Source organism: Apostichopus japonicus, chromosome 23 (assembly GCF_037975245.1).
Source record: "Apostichopus japonicus isolate 1M-3 chromosome 23, ASM3797524v1, whole genome shotgun sequence".
In the NCBI taxonomy this organism is placed as follows: domain Eukaryota; kingdom Metazoa; phylum Echinodermata; class Holothuroidea; order Aspidochirotida; family Stichopodidae; genus Apostichopus; species Apostichopus japonicus.
Window position 1 is genome coordinate 6,181,709 of NC_092583.1, and position 20,032 is coordinate 6,201,740.

Below are 20,032 nucleotides of genomic sequence, written 5' to 3' on the forward strand. Positions count from 1 at the left end.
ACAACTTCTATGCAAAATGCATCTGTAAATATATTTGTAATATAAAGATTATTAAAAACAAGTCTTGTTCGTGGCTTGGTCTATAAGACAAATATCCATGGACTATTAGTCTGACACAAAGACCTTTGTTTTTCTTTCTTGTTTGATTGTGATTATGGTACTTGGTCATGTAAGGAACATTCAGAAAGGTAGCTTACAAACCTCAACAGCTTTTAGGCTACTGAGAGTCCTTTAGGTCCTGAGATGCAAACTTTGGCACTTTTGTACTTCAACATATTGATATTAATGTTGCAACATGATAATCACATATGAGAATGAATCCTTTTGATAATCTTAACTTTATAAAGCTTTACTACATGAATAACCTAAGTACTCATACATTTTCCTTGCTTCATACATAACAACCTTCAACAGAGGGACGCCACACCCCAAATGTACAAATAAAAATAACATTTAAATATGTTACTAGCCAATCAAGCTAATTTGTAGTCAACCAAATTCAAATATCAGCCTAACAATGTTTTACATTAATGTATAAAAAATAACCTGCTCCAGTGTTGTGATTGAATTGACCTGTGATCATCCTTACAGAATGTTCTAAAAGATTATTCATCTTTACAGGTTCCCAAACTTTATCTGTTTGTTAGTATCAATGCAAACTTGGTGTTAAGACATACATTGTGGTGATTACAACAAGATGGTGAGTTACTTTTACAATACATATAACAGTGGCTGGCAACATATGCAAACTTATTCTTTTTAGTATTGCAAAGAGTGCAGACCATCTGTTAATCCAGCCTATATAACTATGTTACATGATTGTGCAGGACTATACTTCAACCAGATTTATGTATGAAGCAGTAATTACAGCCTTTAGAAATCATTGACGTTTTCAACACAGAAATTGTTAGAAGTCCTGTTTGATATCCACTGATGTGTTCAAACAGATGCATGTAACTGATAGCATAGATGTATGTTTAGCCCTGGTAGCAAGTGACGTCAGTTTTAATATATTTTCACTATGTAGCAGGCATAAGAAATATTAGGAATGACACTGCTCAGTTGTCAAGTCTAAATGTCAAAGAAGATGAAAATCCAAATGTGCATATTTAGTCAAAATTCAGTCTTTTCAGACAACAGAACAGAAATGCCTAAATTGCATTGAGGTTCTGATGATGTAATTAACATAATATTTAGAAATCAGATCTACCTTGAGGTATGAATCTTAACAATTCTCATGTCCGTTGGCCTCTACAATATTTAGGCATCCTCAAACTAGGAACAAGAAAGATCCAATTTCCTTCTTTAGAGACAGTGTTACAAGGTTGATACATTATGACTAAAAATATGATCTCTACTAAAATCACAAGCCTTTACTTAGTCAACACAGGGCATCTACGTGCAAAGTATGAGATCTATCCAAGTTGAATTTCTTGAGATAACATGTTTACATGGTTTAATGTTTTGACCTGCCCCCCCCCCCAGACTGCAAATGACCTTTGATCTCCACTGAAGACCACTGTCTTCTTGCACTAAATATGAGGCATTCACACACAACATATGAATTCCATCCAAGGTTTCCCTGCTTGAGATACCATGATTACAATCAACCAATCATACACACATGCCATCATGATTGCAAAGGCTACTGTATGTCTTCAGCAGGACCAAAGAGTGTACATGCAGCTAGGATATATATATAGAGTATTTTGGATTTGAAAGTGCAACTGTTTCTGATTAAGGACAAACCATTCATATTACACAAGATAACAGGAAGTGAATGTAGACAATGTCTTATCCTTTGTGTAATGAAAGAACTTGAATAGCTTGAAACTTGATACAAACAATCTGATACTTATGTTAATTCCTGCAATGGCAAAACTGGTCTGTTCATACTCCAGTTATTAGCAATATATCACATTGAATTAACCTGACTCTCATAAATTCAATTCTTGAATATCCCTTGAAACACATTCTACTGTCTTCCAAAGTTACACCAATGTCAGCAATTACCAGCTTACTTGTATTTGTAATGCTTTCAAGATTTATTCACTTTGACACAAAATATTTAAATAAAGTTGTGCACTGGCAAAACTGAATCAAATTTAAGTTGGCTATAGTGGGATGTGAAGAAAATATGAACTTTTAAATTGTGACTTAAATAAAAAATACCTCTTCAAGCAGATTTGTAAAGCTTAATGAAATGTATTATCAATTGTCTACAGTCTAAACACTTCAATAACAACTAAATTTATGACGGCAGCCAAAACTACTTTGAATATTTAAAATATAATATGCATAGAAAGCAGACGATAGGAAAAGGTAATTGACTTTTAGCAATTAAGTAAAACCAAAGTTAGGATGTCTTTCACAAGTGCAAAAACAGATCTCTTTGATGAAATGTTGACAGAACTCATACACAGGGAGAAAATGAAAATGGAATTGATACGTCCTAGCATGATGATGATGGTGGTGGTATTCATGCATAGTTGACCTAGCAAAGAGAAGATCTTGCCAATTAAACTGCCTGACACATGCACGATGATAATCACACAAACAATGTAATATTGTAGAACTACAACAAGCAGGTCTGAGTAATGCAGCATCAGTTACACAAAGCAACATATACTGAACGTATTCATAATTTCATAAAGTACATTACTTCGCATAATGTATGTTATGCACTCAAGCTAATGAATCATGGCAGGAATTGAAACTAAATAGTCCATAATATTGTAACAACAGCATCCACATGTACATCACTCTATTATTATGTGTATAAATATCATATAGCTATGGCAGCGTCAACTATATGCATCATTTCATTGTGATGTGTAATATTTCATATTGATACAGTAACATTAGTTTATGCATCATCTCATTGTGATGTGTAATATTTCATATTGATACAGCAACATTAGTTTATGCATCATCTCATTGTGATGTGTATTATTTCATATTGATACAGCAACATTAGTTTATGCATCATCTCATTGTGATGTGTAATATTTCACATTGATACAGTAACATTAGTTTATGCATCATGTCATTGTGCTATGTATTATTTCATATTGATACAGCAACATTAGTTTATGATTCATCTCATGGTGATGTGTAATATTTCATATTGATACAGCAACATTAGTTTATGCATCATCTCATGGTGATGTGTAATATTTCATATTGATACAGCAACATTAGTTTATGCATCATCTCATTGTGATGTGTAATATTTCATATTGACACAGTAACATTAGTTTATCATCATCTCAGTGATGTGTTATATTTCATATTGATACAGCAACATTAGTTTATGCATCATCTCATTGTGATGTGTATTATTTCATATTGATACAGCAACATTAGTTTATGCATCATCTCATTGTGATGTGTAATATTTCATATTGATACAGCAACATTAGTTTATGCATCATCTCATTGTGCTGTGTATTATTTCATATTGATACAGTAACATTAGTTTATGCATCATCTCATTGTGATGTGTAATATTTCATATTGATACAGCAACATTAGTTTATGCATCATCTCATTGTGATGTGTAATATTTCATATTGATACAGCAACATTAGTTTATGCATCATCTCATTGTGCTGTGTATTATTTCATATTGATACAGCAACATTAGTTTATGCATCATCTCATTGTGATGTGTAACATTTCATATTGATACAGCAACATTAGTTTATGCATCATCTCAGTGATGTGTAATATTTCATATTGATACAGCAACATTAGTTTATGCATCATCTCATTGTGATGTGTAATATTTCATATTGATACAGCAACATTAGTTTATGCATCATCTCATTGTGCTGTGTATTATTTCATATTGATACAGTAACATTAGTTTATGCATCATCTCATTGTGATGTGTAACATTTCATATTGATACAGCAACATTTGTTTATGCATCATCTCAGTGATGTGTAATATTTCATATTGATACAGCAACATTAGTTTATGCATTATCTCATTGTGATGTGTAATATTTCATATTGATACAGTAACATTAGTTTATGCATCATCTCATTGTGCTGTGTATTATTTCATATTGATACAGTAACATTAGTTTATGCATCATCTCATTGTGATGTGTAACATTTCATATTGATACAGTAACATTAGTTTATGCATCATCTCATTGTGATGTGTAACATTTCATATTGATACAGTAACATTAGTTTATGCATCATCTCATTGTGATGTGTAACATTTCATATTGATACAGTAACATTAGTTTATGCATCATCTCATTGTGATGTGTAACATTTCATATTGATACAGCAACATTAGTTTATGCATCATCTCAGTGATGTGTAATATTTCATATTGATACAGCAACATTAGTTTATGCATCATCTCATTGTGATGTGTAATATTTCATATTGATACAGCAACATTAGTTTATGCATCATCTCATTGTGCTGTGTATTATTTCATATTGATACAGTAACATTAGTTTATGCATCATCTCATTGTGATGTGTAACATTTCATATTGATACAGCAACATTTGTTTATGCATCATCTCAGTGATGTGTAATATTTCATATTGATACAGCAACATTAGTTTATGCATCATCTCATTGTGATGTGTAATATTTCATATTGATACAGCAACATTAGTTTATGCATCATCTCATTGTGCTGTGTATTATTTCATATTGATACAGTAACATTAGTTTATGCATCATCTCATTGTGATGTGTAACATTTCATATTGATACAGTAACATTAGTTTATGCATCATCTCATTGTGATGTGTAACATTTCATATTGATACAGTTACATTAGTTTATGCATCATCTCATTGTGATGTGTAACATTTCATATTGATACAGTAACATTAGTTTATGCATCATCTCATTGTGATGTGTAACATTTCATATTGATACAGCAACATTAGTTTATGCATCATCTCAGTGATGTGTAATATTTCATATTGATACAGCAACATTAGTTTATGCATCATCTCATTGTGATGTGTAATATTTCATATTGATACAGCAACATTAGTTTATGCATCATCTCATTGTGCTGTGTATTATTTCATATTGATACAGTAACATTAGTTTATGCATCATCTCATTGTGATGTGTAACATTTCATATTGATACAGTAACATTAGTTTATGCATCATCTCATTGTGATGTGTAACATTTCATATTGATACAGTAACATTAGTTTATGCATCATCTCATTGTGATGTGTAACATTTCATATTGATACAGTAATAAGGGGTTAATCAACGGTCTAGCGTGCGTTACTCACAGGATTAATGCACGATCGGGGGATAATGCAAGCGATGCACGAGGGCGGAGCCCGAGTGCATCCAGCGATAGCATTAACACCCGGAGTGCATTAATCATGTGAGTAACGCACGCTAGACCGTTGATTAACCCCGTTCATTCATACACTACCATTTGTGTGGGGGAAAAATCATAAAACAAAACATTTTTGGTTACATGTAACCGAAGATGTATTAAAGTGATGCCCCGTAAGTCGAATTAACGATTAACAACCAGCATAACAATAATGTACATGTGCAATTATAAAGTAATACTGAACGATAGTGAATAATTATAAAGGAAACGTCTTTGAAAGGCTGTCATTCATAAAAGATGAACCATAATAACATTTTAACTAATGTTTGGCAATATTGCGGCCATAAAACTATTTTTGAAAGGTCTCAATAACAAGGAACTACAAACAATTACTAGTTGGCTTCATCATATCAATACCCTACAGCTCCTGGTTCCCATAGCAACCATTCTAGGGACAAACATGTACGCATGGTATACAGTCATACGATAACATAGTAGGCCTTGTATTGAACACGTACACTCACTTGAACGTACACACTTCACAGTGCTTGGCACTGCGGTCGTTTAACTTTAAATTTATAACACTATGAGCAACATAACGGCCTTGCGAACATTGAATTACGGACAGATACTGGATATATTTAAACTCAAAGCATCCACAACTGTTTGGTGTTTTAATACGGATGTAACTATGAATTTTGGAAGTAAACATTCACAGGACTTTGGAAAGAACATTTGGAAAACAGTTTGGACATGTTAGACGTTTCAGCCCTAACAGCAGCAGTAACGTTAATGTCATTGTTGGAGGCAACAGTTGTGCAGCCTACACTTTGGCCTAGACTCGAGTGCGGATCCGTGTTTTCGCGTCCTTTACCTCTGATGGTATCTTGCAAGACTTTTGAACAAGATCGTTTCTGTGAATTAAGTCTTTCTCAATCAGGTTTGCAAATCTTCCATTGTTTTCCTGAGTGTCTACCTCGTCTAAAGTGCGCAAATCGAAGTTCAAATCAAACGTTATATTAGCCATTTTGTGTTTTTGATGTATTTCGATAGCTCATCAAAGCAGACGACAAAACATGGTAACATGGTAACAATTGTATTCATCCGCCGGTAATTTTACCGTGCGTTACTCACAGGATTAACCACGGTCAGCTGACCTGAATGGACCAATAGGATTTAGGAATCTTTACTAAGTATGAATGAACATTAGTTTATGCATCATCTCATTGTGATGTGTAACATTTCATATTGATACAGTAACATTAGTTTATGCATCATCTCATTGTGATGTGTAACATTTCATATTGATACAGTAACATTAGTTTATGCATCATCTCATTGTGATGTGTAACATTTCATATTGATACAGTAACATTAGTTTATGCATCATCTCATTGTGATGTGTAACATTTCATATTGATACAGTAACATTAGTTTATGCATCATGTCATTGTGGTCTGTAATATTTCATATTGATACAGTAACATTAGTTTATGCATCATCTCATTGTGATGTGTAACATTTCATATTGATACAGTAACATTAGTTTATGCATCATCTCATTGTGATGTGTAACATTTCATATTGATACAGCAACATTAGTTTATGCATCATCTCATTGTGATGTGTAATATTTCATATTGATACAGTAACATTAGTTTATGCATCATAAATGTCATTGCGCTGTGCATTATTTCATACTGATACAGCAAAATCAGCATATAGACATACATGTTGTGATGTGTTTTATTTCATGATAAATGTTTCTGTAATATATTTTATGTGACTACAGCCCCATATTATACACAATTAAATGCAAACTAATTGATTTGGCTAATGCCACACTAAATAATACACATGTCTGTGACGTAAAGTGCTCTATACTGCATGTTCAACATTACTAGTGTTGCCACCACTAATACATGTCACTGTCATGTAAAGTATTTAATAATATATTATAAATTTAGTCTGCTATTAGCATTATTACCATAAACGAACAATCAGCAATGCAAAAGATAATACCATTACGAACATTACACTCAACAATGATATCAAAGATATTCATTCAACCCTGACAACTGCAACTTTGTCACTACTCCAAAGTTGTCCATTAAAAAATTGTTGGGTAACCTTGAATATTGGTGCTAGTTCTAGACATCCTCAAACTTAAGGAGCTCAATATGAAGTACTCTGTATCACTCTTTGTATCATTTCTATGGAAGTGCCTATCAAACATACATATGACATCTACATAATGCTTAATTTTGAATTGAATTCCCACCAAATTTGCAAATTATAAGTTCATGAACCTTTCTTGGTAATCCATTTTCAATCACCTTGTCACTGTCATCAGGCAGCTAGACTGTTGTCTTTCAGTTAAGCAGAGAACTTGTTGTGTGCTGTTTGGCAGTATAGCTTGTCCTCTGTACTTGGGAGGTAGGTGGTTATACACCCTGCAACAAGGCAGTGGTATCCTTAATCCACTTAATATCACTGATTACATATAAATTTTCACCATGATTTTTTGACTTAAAACAAATGACCTATGGACAGACAGGTAAAAACAGAGAAATACTTTTGAACAACCAACTGGAAATACCTAGTCCAGTGCTACTTTCATTCACAAATGACACTTACCTATAGAAAGGATCGCTGGCTCCAACTTGAAAACTTTTCTTGCACATTTCTTTTTTGACTTCTTTGCAATGTCAGAAAATTTGCTATTTTAGTTCCTGATCATGTTGGCACACTTCTCCTATTGCTTATATGGAAAAATTCTTTTCTTTTACAATGAACTACTTAAAGACTGGTATACCTTTTTTCATAATGAACATTAGCCAACAGGATATAACATATTATTGGTTTGGTGAGCACAGTGCAAGTTTTAAGAAAATGATCTCAGGGGAACATGCCTGATGGTAGACACTGGGATACTTAATATGTTGCTGCTCTTGTGATATATTTCACTACAAAATTTTCTTTTGTTATCAGAAAATGGATGTTAGTGAGAAAACAATTGCATCTTATTCTTATTTGCCAGGATAACATTCACTACCTTTACTGTTACTAGAAAAAATATTAAAATTTTAGTCTTTAACACTTCAGATCTTTGTAGCTAATCATGATAATGAGATTAGACTTAACCTGTTTCAGAGATTCAATTCTGGTAGCAATGTTTATTGTTATTACATACTATTCCATTAAACACTGCAATGCACACATTAAAGGTCTGGTGACACTTAGGGAGTGTTAGCTCAGTGGTTAACACCGGTGCCTTTCAATCATAATCATCGACGTTAAAATATGTATCTAAGAGACTGACTTCGGTCAGCTTGCGGCTTAGATAAGCCAATGATGGCTTCTTTGCGAGTTCCTGCTTGCAGGAGGATCTAAAATACATACAATACATACATACACACACACAATACATACATACACTTACAAACAAAAATCTAGTCATATTTTAAACACCCAAGGCCTATCCTGACTCGTTCATGATGGTTTCCATTGCTAAAATCTATCAATTCAAAACTTTGCATTTATTAAACACAATTTTAGTGTCATTGAGTGCCATGTCCTTTTGTATGAAAATTTGAAGACGTGCAGTGTTGCACAGAGACCAGTCCAAAAAATAACACTTCTACGTAGCATTTACACACATACAACACAAAATTAGACAGGTATTGCAGTGACCTATTTTCCTCTAGAGATTGAGACAGACGGCTCAGAATCTGATGAAAATTCCACAGTCTAAAGGGAAAGGGATAAGGATTTTGAATTTCCACCTTAGAGAGACATGCAACCCTACATGTTTAAGCCAGAAACGGTGGATTTTACCAACCAGGCCCAAGCAGCAGGCAATGACGCAATGCCTGCCAATAGCTTGGAGAATCTGGACTGGTATGAAACAGACACACAAGTTTGTTAGTATTTAACGACCGTTTTTTACTACTGTAATTGCTCCTTCCATTGTTATGTTTTGATTTCTTGAGCACAACTTGAGTGTTTTAGGTCCGTGCACTTCAGTTGAGCCTGAAAGCATATTGATTATAGGCTTCTGTAGTCAAATTGCTCAATCCTGTGTCCGTTGTATTACGGGCACTAGTTGTGGGATGTTCGTAGTTTATTGCCCGGTGCAGTACACTGTGTGTGATAGGGCTTACAGCCTGTGCATTAGTAATAGTATACTGTATAGTATATAGTATACTGTTGGCTAGGCCTTCACTACAGTCTTATGTCGCGTTTCCGTACCAATTCTTTCCATACCAATACTTTTCACAACGACAGTCACTCCTCATACGTCATGTAATTTGCATATTAGTAAAAAACCAGTCGTTTCGTATGTGAAAATGCACATTGATTTTAGCTATGTAGTACGTTATTAATTAACTTTTTGGGTTCAAACTTTTTGAGTGTATTTAGTTATATCCCAAGAACCATTTTTGCAGAGTATGAGGGGAATTTGTCACTTGTCCCCCTACCTTTAATACCCTTATAAAAAGGCTGCTACTGAGATGTAAAATAACAGGATTGAACTAGCATTTTAAAATTGATCCATGAGAATACAGAAACAGAACAAAGGTATTAATATGGAAGAATGGATTATTCATCAGCAATTGAATTATGTTACCAGAGTTATGTTGACCTACACACTGTACTTGCTTGGCAGAAGACAGTTACTCCACACAAACTAATGCAAGTTTCCTTCCAATATTAAAACCAAGGCCAACCATTTGAGACAAGGCATCGGAATTGTAACTTTGGAATGCACTTTGAATTATCTCAAAATGTTGCATACTGATACTTAACAAACACCAGACACACTTCAAAGACTGAGATAGGGAGAAGGATAAACATACTTGATTTAAGTATGGTCTTCTGTTAACTGTAACTACTGCTATGGGCTGTAAGTTTACCATCAGTGAGGTGGAATGTAAAACAAAGATACAAATACAGTGACTAGCATTATGCGCTAGTGCAATTTCACACAACCGGTAGTGTTGCAACATGAATCCAGGTATTGTAACTACTACCGGGATTTTACTCAACATTTCATCTATGGTTCAAGTACTTAATTACCAGACTGTCAATGTCATTCATTCAATGGCATAGCCTAGGTCATGTACATCCTCTTACATGCACGGTATCAAAAAAGACATCCAAAATAACACGCTCTGTTTGGGCCTTTATTTTGTAACACACACTTTCAAAAAGAAAAGCACAAACCTTAGAAAAAGCACCCCACACCATCCTTCATGCATACCCGACATACGATATTAGATTAACATGTTCGCAAGTGAATAAAACCTGTAATCCGTACACAAGCAGAAGTGGGGATTCCCCACTATTCCATGTTATTGGAATCAGGCAACCTTTCAAGTTCACAAGTTCACACTCAACATTTTCAACAATCAACAAGTCACCACATTGTTGGAACTTCAGACAAGAAGAATGGAACAGAGGGGATATGTAATTACGGGATTATAAACTATGAGGATAGAACAGAATTATATATATCGTTAATCGGCTGTTGTTCTCTCCAGAAAATATACTTTCAATAAGTACAATGTCCATCTTTCGTACAAAAAGTTCTATAAATTAAACAAGTAGCCAAAGATAACTATAAATGACATTGTGGAACTCTCCGCAATTATAAACGAATCCATTCCATTACAGCATCAAATCTCAAGTACCGTACTGCACTGTGTGTACCAGTACTCTACCCTATAGGCTATAATAATATACAGTCCCAGTGAAGATGGATTTAAGCTGGATATACTCCCTGCGGTTTTGGCTCCAAATTTATTGAATCGTTATAATTATGATATCAAAATAAGGTGAAATACATGTGGTAAGATTTTACACATGAGGAACCTTCACAAGCATCGTATGAAGGAAGAATAAATGATGAAAATTTCAGAATAACTTTGAGGTCTTGCAACATGCTAAGCCCAAGTAACATTAGATATTTGGTGTAGCCTAGGTCCAAATTACTATGTGAAAATTTGATTTATTAAATTATAGGTCTAGGCCAGTATGTAAATTGATAAGTATGTATTCAAAATAAGAACACAGACACCCAAAATAACATGTTTTCTTTCTTTATTTCAAATAGCAACATGCAGTTACTTTTATTATGTCCAAGATTCCCGGGAATGATGCTGGAACGAATGAAATAACCCATTGTTTTCCACTCCCAGTAGTATTTACACATTGCACTCTGATCGGGACTAGTCAATACTGGGATAGGGATACCGGGATTCACTTGACTACCGGGATCCCGCTCAATGCTAATAGTGACTATAGTGTCTAAACTTGCACATATGAACATAATGCTGATAACACTATCAATTGAAGTAATTTAATGAAATTTGATTATGCACTTAGTTTAAGAAAGCCACCATATAACCTCTCTCGCAGAACTCCCACATTCCACAGTATGGACGAGAACAATCATGTAAAATCCACATCTTCATCCCAACCACACCTTATATGTCAATTACAAGTTTTAAGAAAAGAAAGAAAAGTGGAGAAGAGGTTTACCCATCAGGAAAGTGACTAGCAGTTCAATATGAACACTGGAGACAACACAGCATATCCTTCGACAATTCAAACTATCACATTATTGCAAGAGAGCAATGAAATGATACGTACCATATGAGACTCCAAACCTCTCAAAATTGGCTCTAAGACAATAGATAGGAACAATGCCTTCCTTCACATCTTGGTAGTCATGACAGCAGGTTCGTATTAAACAGAACCTCTCTGGATCCCCTGCATACGCATCTAAGATCTCTACTATCTGTCCTTGAGAAACAGATACTTGTTCCTGTGTTACTGCTTCAAAGTCCTCCAGTACTGTTGCATATTCACTGCTACATCTTGCATCCTACAAAGAATGAAACAGGAAGCCTCACCAACATATCAATCAACTCACAAAGCTCTCACTAATTAAGAGAACAGTATTACTTGCTAGAAAGTTCACTCACCAGCTAATCATTTGTAACCAGTGAGAAGAAGGGAGGAGTGAAATCAAGTAGTGGAAAGGATAAGAGTTGAAAGTAAAAAAGGGCTTAGATCAAGTAAGGGTACTAATGAAATCTTTTTTTTGGGTATAAACATATCTGCAACCATCATTTTTTGAGAGTCAATGGCACACAGAAGAAATTAATCTTGTAACATCTGCCAGCATTTTAAGGAAACTTCTGCACTAAGATCAAGGTAGAGACTTTGGGATTTGAAGTTGACAAGTCTTTTCCTAGCACAATTTGTAAGTATTTGGTCAATAACAGAAAGAGGCAGTTTTGCTTTAGTAAATGAACATGTTGAAATTTGACTTAAAAATGACAACTTCAGGTTTTGATTGCATGCTTAGTAGCAGAAACTGCTGTATTGGTCATGTGACACAATTATCAAATTCCTAAATAACTTTCACATAAAATACAGTCAAACTAACACTGAGGCAACTCTACCAATGTATGGTACCGTTTATCTTTATCATGTCGTAACACCACTAGAAATATTCATGGGTAGTTGATTTCTATTATTCCTAAACTTGACCTAAGAAGACCAGTGCTGTGGCCGAGTGGATAAAGGTGGTGGCATTTAAAGCAGTAAGGGTTAGACTCTTAGAAGCAAGGAAATGCGTTAGTTCAAGCGTGACTCATTACCCAGCTGTGTCATTACACTGGGTAGCAACGGCTGGGCGGGAGATGATCGCTGGTTAAATTTGCGAACCTTCTCTACGCCTTTGCAGGCTTCTCCCACATTTCTGGTCACTTTAAGCATTGTATTAATAACTGCTGATTATTATTATTATGCAATATGCAATAACCTGCCACTGACCTTTTCACTTTCTGCATAGTTTGGTGGAGCTGATGCAGTAGGCATACCATCCTGCTGATCACAATATGGTTCATCTACTAGACTCTCCTCCGAATGAGCACTCCTAAATAACATAAAAAAAAATCAATGATTACATAGAACCATCAACTACTTGCTTATTTGCTTTAATAATCAAAGAAATTGCTTGTTAAAGTTTCCACAATTCTAAAACCATACCAGTTACAACATAAAAATGTGAAATTATTCATATATCTCTGACTCCAATTAAACATTTGTAACTTTGAAATACCTCACCTGCTAGACTTTTGACTGAAAGAACTGACTGTGGATGGTGTTTTCTTCCCAAGAGTGGACTTTGAAATTTTAATTGTATCAGCTAAACCTGAGAAGTAAATAATAAAATAAAGACTTTTGTAATACCAATTGATGTGATTTGTAATTAACCAATTGACAGTAGCCACTTAACTTGTTGACATTTAATCACAGTAAAATATAAGACAGATCAAAAATAACAATTGAAACAAGTTTTAATTGGTCATGGCACCACAATCTTTTCACCATAAACTAGGATTTTAAGGGGAAAATGATTTCTATGATTAATATAAAATAGGATATCCAAACTAAATTATTTTTGAGGGCATTGCATCAAACATCGAAAGGTTGAAAAAAATGGAGATAAAAGAAGGTCCATGGTAAAAGGGAGGTGATGGGCAGGGAAGTATGGCCTTTTGCAAATTGTGAGTAAAAGAAACATCAAATTACAAATTAGTGCATCAAATACTGCACTACGGAGCATTTCATGACTAAACATAACCTATATTCAGCTAATCAACATAGGTCATATCCAGCAAATTTGTTAATTCGCGGAATTGGTATTGTTACCAAGCTTACTGTGCCGAGAAACATTGAAGTCACTAACCATGAGGGATGCAAAATCGGCGACCTGGCAGCCTAATTTAAAAACAACTTTGTGTAAAACGTATAGAGGGTGTCTTTATTTTCATGTTTCGTGGTAAAAGAACAAACCTAGAACATCTGTTGATATTTTCACCTTCCATGTTTTTGAATAATGATATTTTCACCTTCCATATGTTTTTCAATAATCGGTATGACATAACTGGTATTCCACATAATTTTTTACCGATTATGTTCCGATTATGCAATAATCGGCCGGATTCCGATTCCGATTATATGTTGAACACTAGATGAGATATGCAACTCTGTGGATTGCCCTGTTGTTAGCTATTTGCAGTTTGTCAGTTGAAAAATGAGATCTTTTCTGTTCTTTTGGAGTATTTTGAGGTAAACTCTTTCTGTCAAACCACACTGCAGTTATGTGGATGATGCTCTCTCTCTCAGTTTTTGAAAAAAAAACATCTCCATCCCATGTAAAGGGGTGGTCCATGGAGCAAGAATGAAGGCTGAAATGTTATTCTCTGAACACTTTCTGTTATTGACAGCTGATCACCATGCAAGGATTTCAAATGAGTCAATGTATATAGCCCATCCTATGACTCATTAACATACACAACAATAACACTTGTTGGGTTGTAGAAGAAGCAAGAATGGAACATTGAGTTATACCCAGGGCATTTCAGTTCCAAGATTGCATTTTTTAACAATTACCTGCACGGAGGTGAAGCTGCCTCCCTTGTACTATCTCACGAAGTTTTCTGACCCATTCCTGTTTAATTTCCAAGGAAGATGCCTGAGTAAAGAGAAATGACATTACATTTTAATGAGCAAAAACATATGATAAACAGCAACTATTACTTTCAAGGATTCATCTACTAAATTTATCTCTGCATTGGGAAGGCTAGTCTTCACCCCTACATGTGTCAAAAATGTAACTGAGTTCAATATGTGATATATTGAAAGGAGTAAAAACTTTCAATGTCAATGACCAAAGGATGTTATTAATGCTCTACTGTAACCAAATTATTTACTTCTTAATACTGAAACAAAACACATTACATCTAATATCAACATGAAAATATTAACATCTTTTTGTAACTTTCCAGATGACACTCAAATCCTGAATGATACAATCCCTGTAGTATATTAAGAAATATTTCTAAGATAACTAAACATCACAATTACAGTATTGCAAATACATGCTTGGAAATATTATTTTAAAGGTTGCTTAATGAACTGGAAAATGTTGACTGTTTTTTGTTATTACTTGATGTTTTCTTTAATTATTATAACTGTTTTTTTTTATTTATAAAGTAAGAACTTGGTAATTAAACATCAGTTTATTGTTATACACTAATATTGCAATATTATACTGTTAGAAACAAAAATATCAGAAGTTAGAAAAAAGTCTAAAGAATATTCACTTTCTCTCCTAAATGAACTTCCCAAGGTATTTTCATACTTACGTAAAACAAAACCTTTCAATTATTTTTTCTTTAAATAAAGAATGTCAGTTACCTGCTTAGTAACAATGGGCATTATAATGGTGCCAATATATATCCAGTGAATTTAGATACCTAATACTTAAAACAGTATCGGCAAGGTTACAAACTAAGGACAGATTCCTACTATTTACTTTTAGATTGAAGCAAACTTGTACAATATTGCAGTCCTTTATATGGCAAAATGGAAAAATATGGAAAAATAACATAGAAAGAAAGTTTTACCATTTTTTTATTATTCAGGAGACATTATGAAATATTTTTGTTTCCTGAATCTCAATCACTTTTCATGTATGTTCTGAATGTTTCAAATTTCACTAATCAGGTATTACTAAGTATAGAGAACAAGATGAATTTCAACCTCTACTCCCTTCCAAATTTTTGAACAATACGGCACAAATGCTAGAAGATCTACTTTGAAGCTGCCTCTTACCTTCAGAATGATACGATTGTCTGATGATGGTGTGTGGCCAGTCCACAAAGCAAACTTGCAATGGTCTCCCTCCACATGCTCTGTGATACCTACATCTGTTGTCTAAATGATTAAACACATTGAAAGGGTTCAAATCAATATTACTTTACTTGATGATATGCAAACAATGTAACTTTTGCACATAAATATATAGGCAGTAAATATTTATATGTTGACTTTAAAGTCACTTATCACAAGTAGTGAAGAATCAGCTTCAAGGTTTGTAAATAAACTAATGCCTGATTACCAGCAGCAATTCCATACACATCTATAAGGCTAGCTTAAGTAATGGTATATAAATGGATTACTATGTATGAATCCAAGAAGTGATAGTACTAAACACATGATATTTAATAACAACTTCTTCATACACATCTAAACTCAAAATGCTCATTCCGTATATGCAAATGGAGGGGCCGAATATGCAAATATCTTTTGAGATAACACCATGAATCAATAAAGATGCAAGTACAGCATAGACCTTGAGGACATAGGCATTACAGCCAGGTATAAGAGCAACAAATGGACAGATCTTTCTATTAACATTGGCAAAAAAGCATACTAAATAAGAGACAAGTTTAACAGAAATACATTAGGGGTGAACCATACAAACTAATATATGTTTGAAAGGTTATTTATTCTCAAATACATCCCTGGTAATGTCCACAATCTTGCTTAATACATGTGGACTGCATACGCCCACTTTTAAGTAGCTTTTAGTATATATGTATCAAGAGTGCTGAATTTATCTGACAATGCCTCTCCTGATGATTCTAAGGTAGAACCAGGTGGACATAACTCTCTGCTGCAAAGTATGTCTTGTACAGTGACTTCTGACTACCTTCACAGGAATGGAACAGGAGCAATAATGATAGTTTAACCCAATGGCTATAGCATCCTAATAGCTGTAGCATCCTAATCAGTCAAACTGGTTTTATAGTAGGGACTGAGTATCTGACAGAACTTCTCAGTTGGTATATTCTAGATTTATTAGGTCAATAAAAAACAATTCTGTTAGAGACCTGTCACACTGATTTTTATTCACACACATGTAAACAATCACTTCAGTAATCTATGCAACACACCAATTTGTTGAAATAAGAGCCAAATTATACTCACCGACATTTTACTTTTATGTAAGTATCGTGATCTACCAGTGCTATCTTTAGATTCTTTGCTAAAGACAAGAATCATGTCAAAAAGAAATATGTGCCTCTCCCTTCCTTTCCTGAATATCTGCTTTGTGTCCCAAACTTGAAAACTGTCCTGTAAAAGAACTTCTCCTTGAGCTTCAAGGTCTCCCTGCACAGAAAGATTGATGTCAAGCGACAATTAATTCCAGACAAACAACTGACAATATGCATCTCTAAACCAGTAACAACTGACCATTGGAATTGTAATAGAACAAACAAGAACTTCTTTCTTGTACAACTTAGCAGTTTTGTTACCCATCATTTACTAGGGTCAATGCCTGGGGTTAATGCCTAGGGTTAATGAAGAAGTCAGTCCATATTATATTATTATATATTATATATTCCGTATTAACAACCATCAACTCATTCAATATTCATATTCTTGTTCAATTAAAGAATTAATATGTTACTGGTCATGCCAAATGCAAATTGATTAATATTCTTGATTAAGATTAAGAACAAAGCCATAAACTGCAGACCTAGAATCAACACAATGTACACACAGTGATGTTTTATAACATTTTCAAGCAGGATAATGACTTTTGTTCACCAAGCCATAGCATTTTTTTTGTACTCACCTCAAAGCCATCTAACATGCTGAGATGCATTGCATCATTGGCTTTCTTGGGTACCATCAGCATAACATCCAGTGCTTCTTGTATTTCACCAGTACCTTCCTCACAACAGGCTAACAAATCCTATGCAAAGAACAAATCATTTCAGAGTAGATTAAAGTATGCTATCAGCTGTTTTTATTCTTATATTACCAGGTACACTCTCATTAGACATTGTTAACTCTCACATCTCAGATGACCAATTTGACTTCCTATCTCAGAAAGCACTCGAAATACATAAACCACCATTTGCAGTACATCTTGATAGAAGCTATTTTAGTGTAAATGCCCAACTTAGAAGTTGTGATGTGGGCTTCATATGATTACTGACTATAAACTACTTAGAGAAGGATTCTGCCTTACCTTTAATAACAGTTGGTACTTTGTGATACGTTGGACTGGCTTGATGATATAAGCTTGGACTGATAAGGCAAGTTTCTGTTTCTTCTGCAAACCCTACAACCACAAGGAAGAAAGAAGCTTAATTAAACAACAGCAACAAGACTATTCAAATTGAGTATTGAAACCTGTTAATGGATGAAATGCTGTTTCAAATATAACTGGTCACATTGGCCAAGAAGGGTGCAATGTTTGTTTTACAGTATAACAATAAAATGCAGTTATTGAAAATAAATGACATACTTACCTCAAAGAATGTGCTAGCATGCTCAACCAGCAATGTGTTTGAGTCTGGTTTGTTTCTGCAATAACTTACATAAGACTCAAACTTGTCAGCCTGCAAAGGAAGAACACAAACAACTTCTGAAATTGAAGTTTCATTTTGTCACAGTGTAGGGAAAAATGAGAATAATGAGGTCTAATGATAGCAAGTATAACAATGATTTAGGTCATACCTCCAAAGGCAGGTGATGAGGGAAATTAACCATAGTCAGAAATATTACACAGTTGGTCTTTGAACAGGAAGAATCAAACTGACTTAAGGCAACCAGAACTACCATTAGAACACTGAGTATGACTTACCCATGTAACAAAGCAATGACCAACATTCTCTGGCATGGCCTCATACTTCTCAAGCTCCTTAAGAAAAATGCTGAAAATATAATGCAATGTTTTCATGTTATTAACTGGCAACTCATAAATGGGATTGTTGCACAAAGACTTCATGTTGGATATCAGACTCTGCAAGTACCAAAATGACAAAATACTTAATATCATATATATTAACTTGGTACATGTATGCTTTTTTCTTTGTACCTTTGAGCCTTAACCATATGACACTATAAGGCACATAGACACTACGTCCCATGCCCAGACAAACATACAACAAGTTTCAAGTCCATGAGGATTACAGTGTAGAAAATGTTTGTTACATACTGTTTTGTTCACACAAATACAAATGCACATACACTGCACATTAACTACTTTCTAAGCTCCATCCCTATGTCATTTGTCACCCTTTGGTAATGCACAACAACCCACTATGTTTGAGGCCAGTGCTTCAAGTGGTATGAGATGGGCAGCAATTATAGAGTCAGTTTTGCACAAATTGTCAATAGAGTACAATATCTCATCAGATAGATAACAAATATCAAAATATACTCACTTTTTATGAAAGTCATAGATAACCTCAATGTTTCCAAAGATAATATGTTGTTTGCGCACAATCCCTGGTGGCACTTCTTCAACTGATGCTAACATTTCACACAAGTAATTCTAAAACAGAGAGGAGGAGGATAAAATAAAATACAAATGTACTGATAAATACTCTATATAGCCAACACAACAAACCTTTTATTCATCCATGGTACTTGCACAAGCTGCTGAAAGCATTCAAATGTAGTCATGGATGCTCAACATTGTTTATACCAGCATCAACACAAAACTACTATGTGCATGTTCAGTAAACAATGTTACAGTATTTTGAAGGCCTTTGTAACTACTCAAGACAAATACTACAGCGAATAAATAACAGCAGCAAGAAGCATGCAATTGGCAACACTTCTGAGATATGTCTGTATCAGTGCAGATACATAATATAAACTAACTGCAATCCTTCAAACACTGTGTTGATCTGAGTACAATATTCATACATCAGGAACCTTGTAGTTCAATTTACTTTGCAACATGGTTTGTGCCACATAATTATAATAGGTCACACACCAAGAAAGAACACCATTCCCTGTTGT

General features: G+C 34.3%; 1 protein-coding gene across 3 annotated transcripts in view; it reads right to left on the reverse strand.

The window, feature by feature from the left end:
- LOC139965052 (triple functional domain protein-like) overlaps positions 1 to 20,032 on the reverse strand; it is a 181,361-nt gene that overhangs the window by 84,393 nt on the left and 76,936 nt on the right. For all 3 annotated transcript variants that reach the window (XM_071967225.1, XM_071967226.1, XM_071967228.1), the window contains exons 26-36: positions 19,450 to 19,559; positions 18,867 to 18,936; positions 18,532 to 18,621; positions 18,249 to 18,341; positions 17,850 to 17,969; positions 17,198 to 17,380; positions 16,040 to 16,141; positions 14,816 to 14,897; positions 13,484 to 13,571; positions 13,190 to 13,292; positions 11,999 to 12,233 (exon numbers count right to left, since the gene is read on the reverse strand). In XM_071967225.1, the coding sequence (XP_071823326.1) occupies positions 11,999 to 12,233; positions 13,190 to 13,292; positions 13,484 to 13,571; positions 14,816 to 14,897; positions 16,040 to 16,141; positions 17,198 to 17,380; positions 17,850 to 17,969; positions 18,249 to 18,341; positions 18,532 to 18,621; positions 18,867 to 18,936; positions 19,450 to 19,559 (1,276 nt within the window). The remainder of the gene's footprint in view (positions 1 to 11,998; positions 12,234 to 13,189; positions 13,293 to 13,483; positions 13,572 to 14,815; positions 14,898 to 16,039; positions 16,142 to 17,197; positions 17,381 to 17,849; positions 17,970 to 18,248; positions 18,342 to 18,531; positions 18,622 to 18,866; positions 18,937 to 19,449; positions 19,560 to 20,032) is intronic.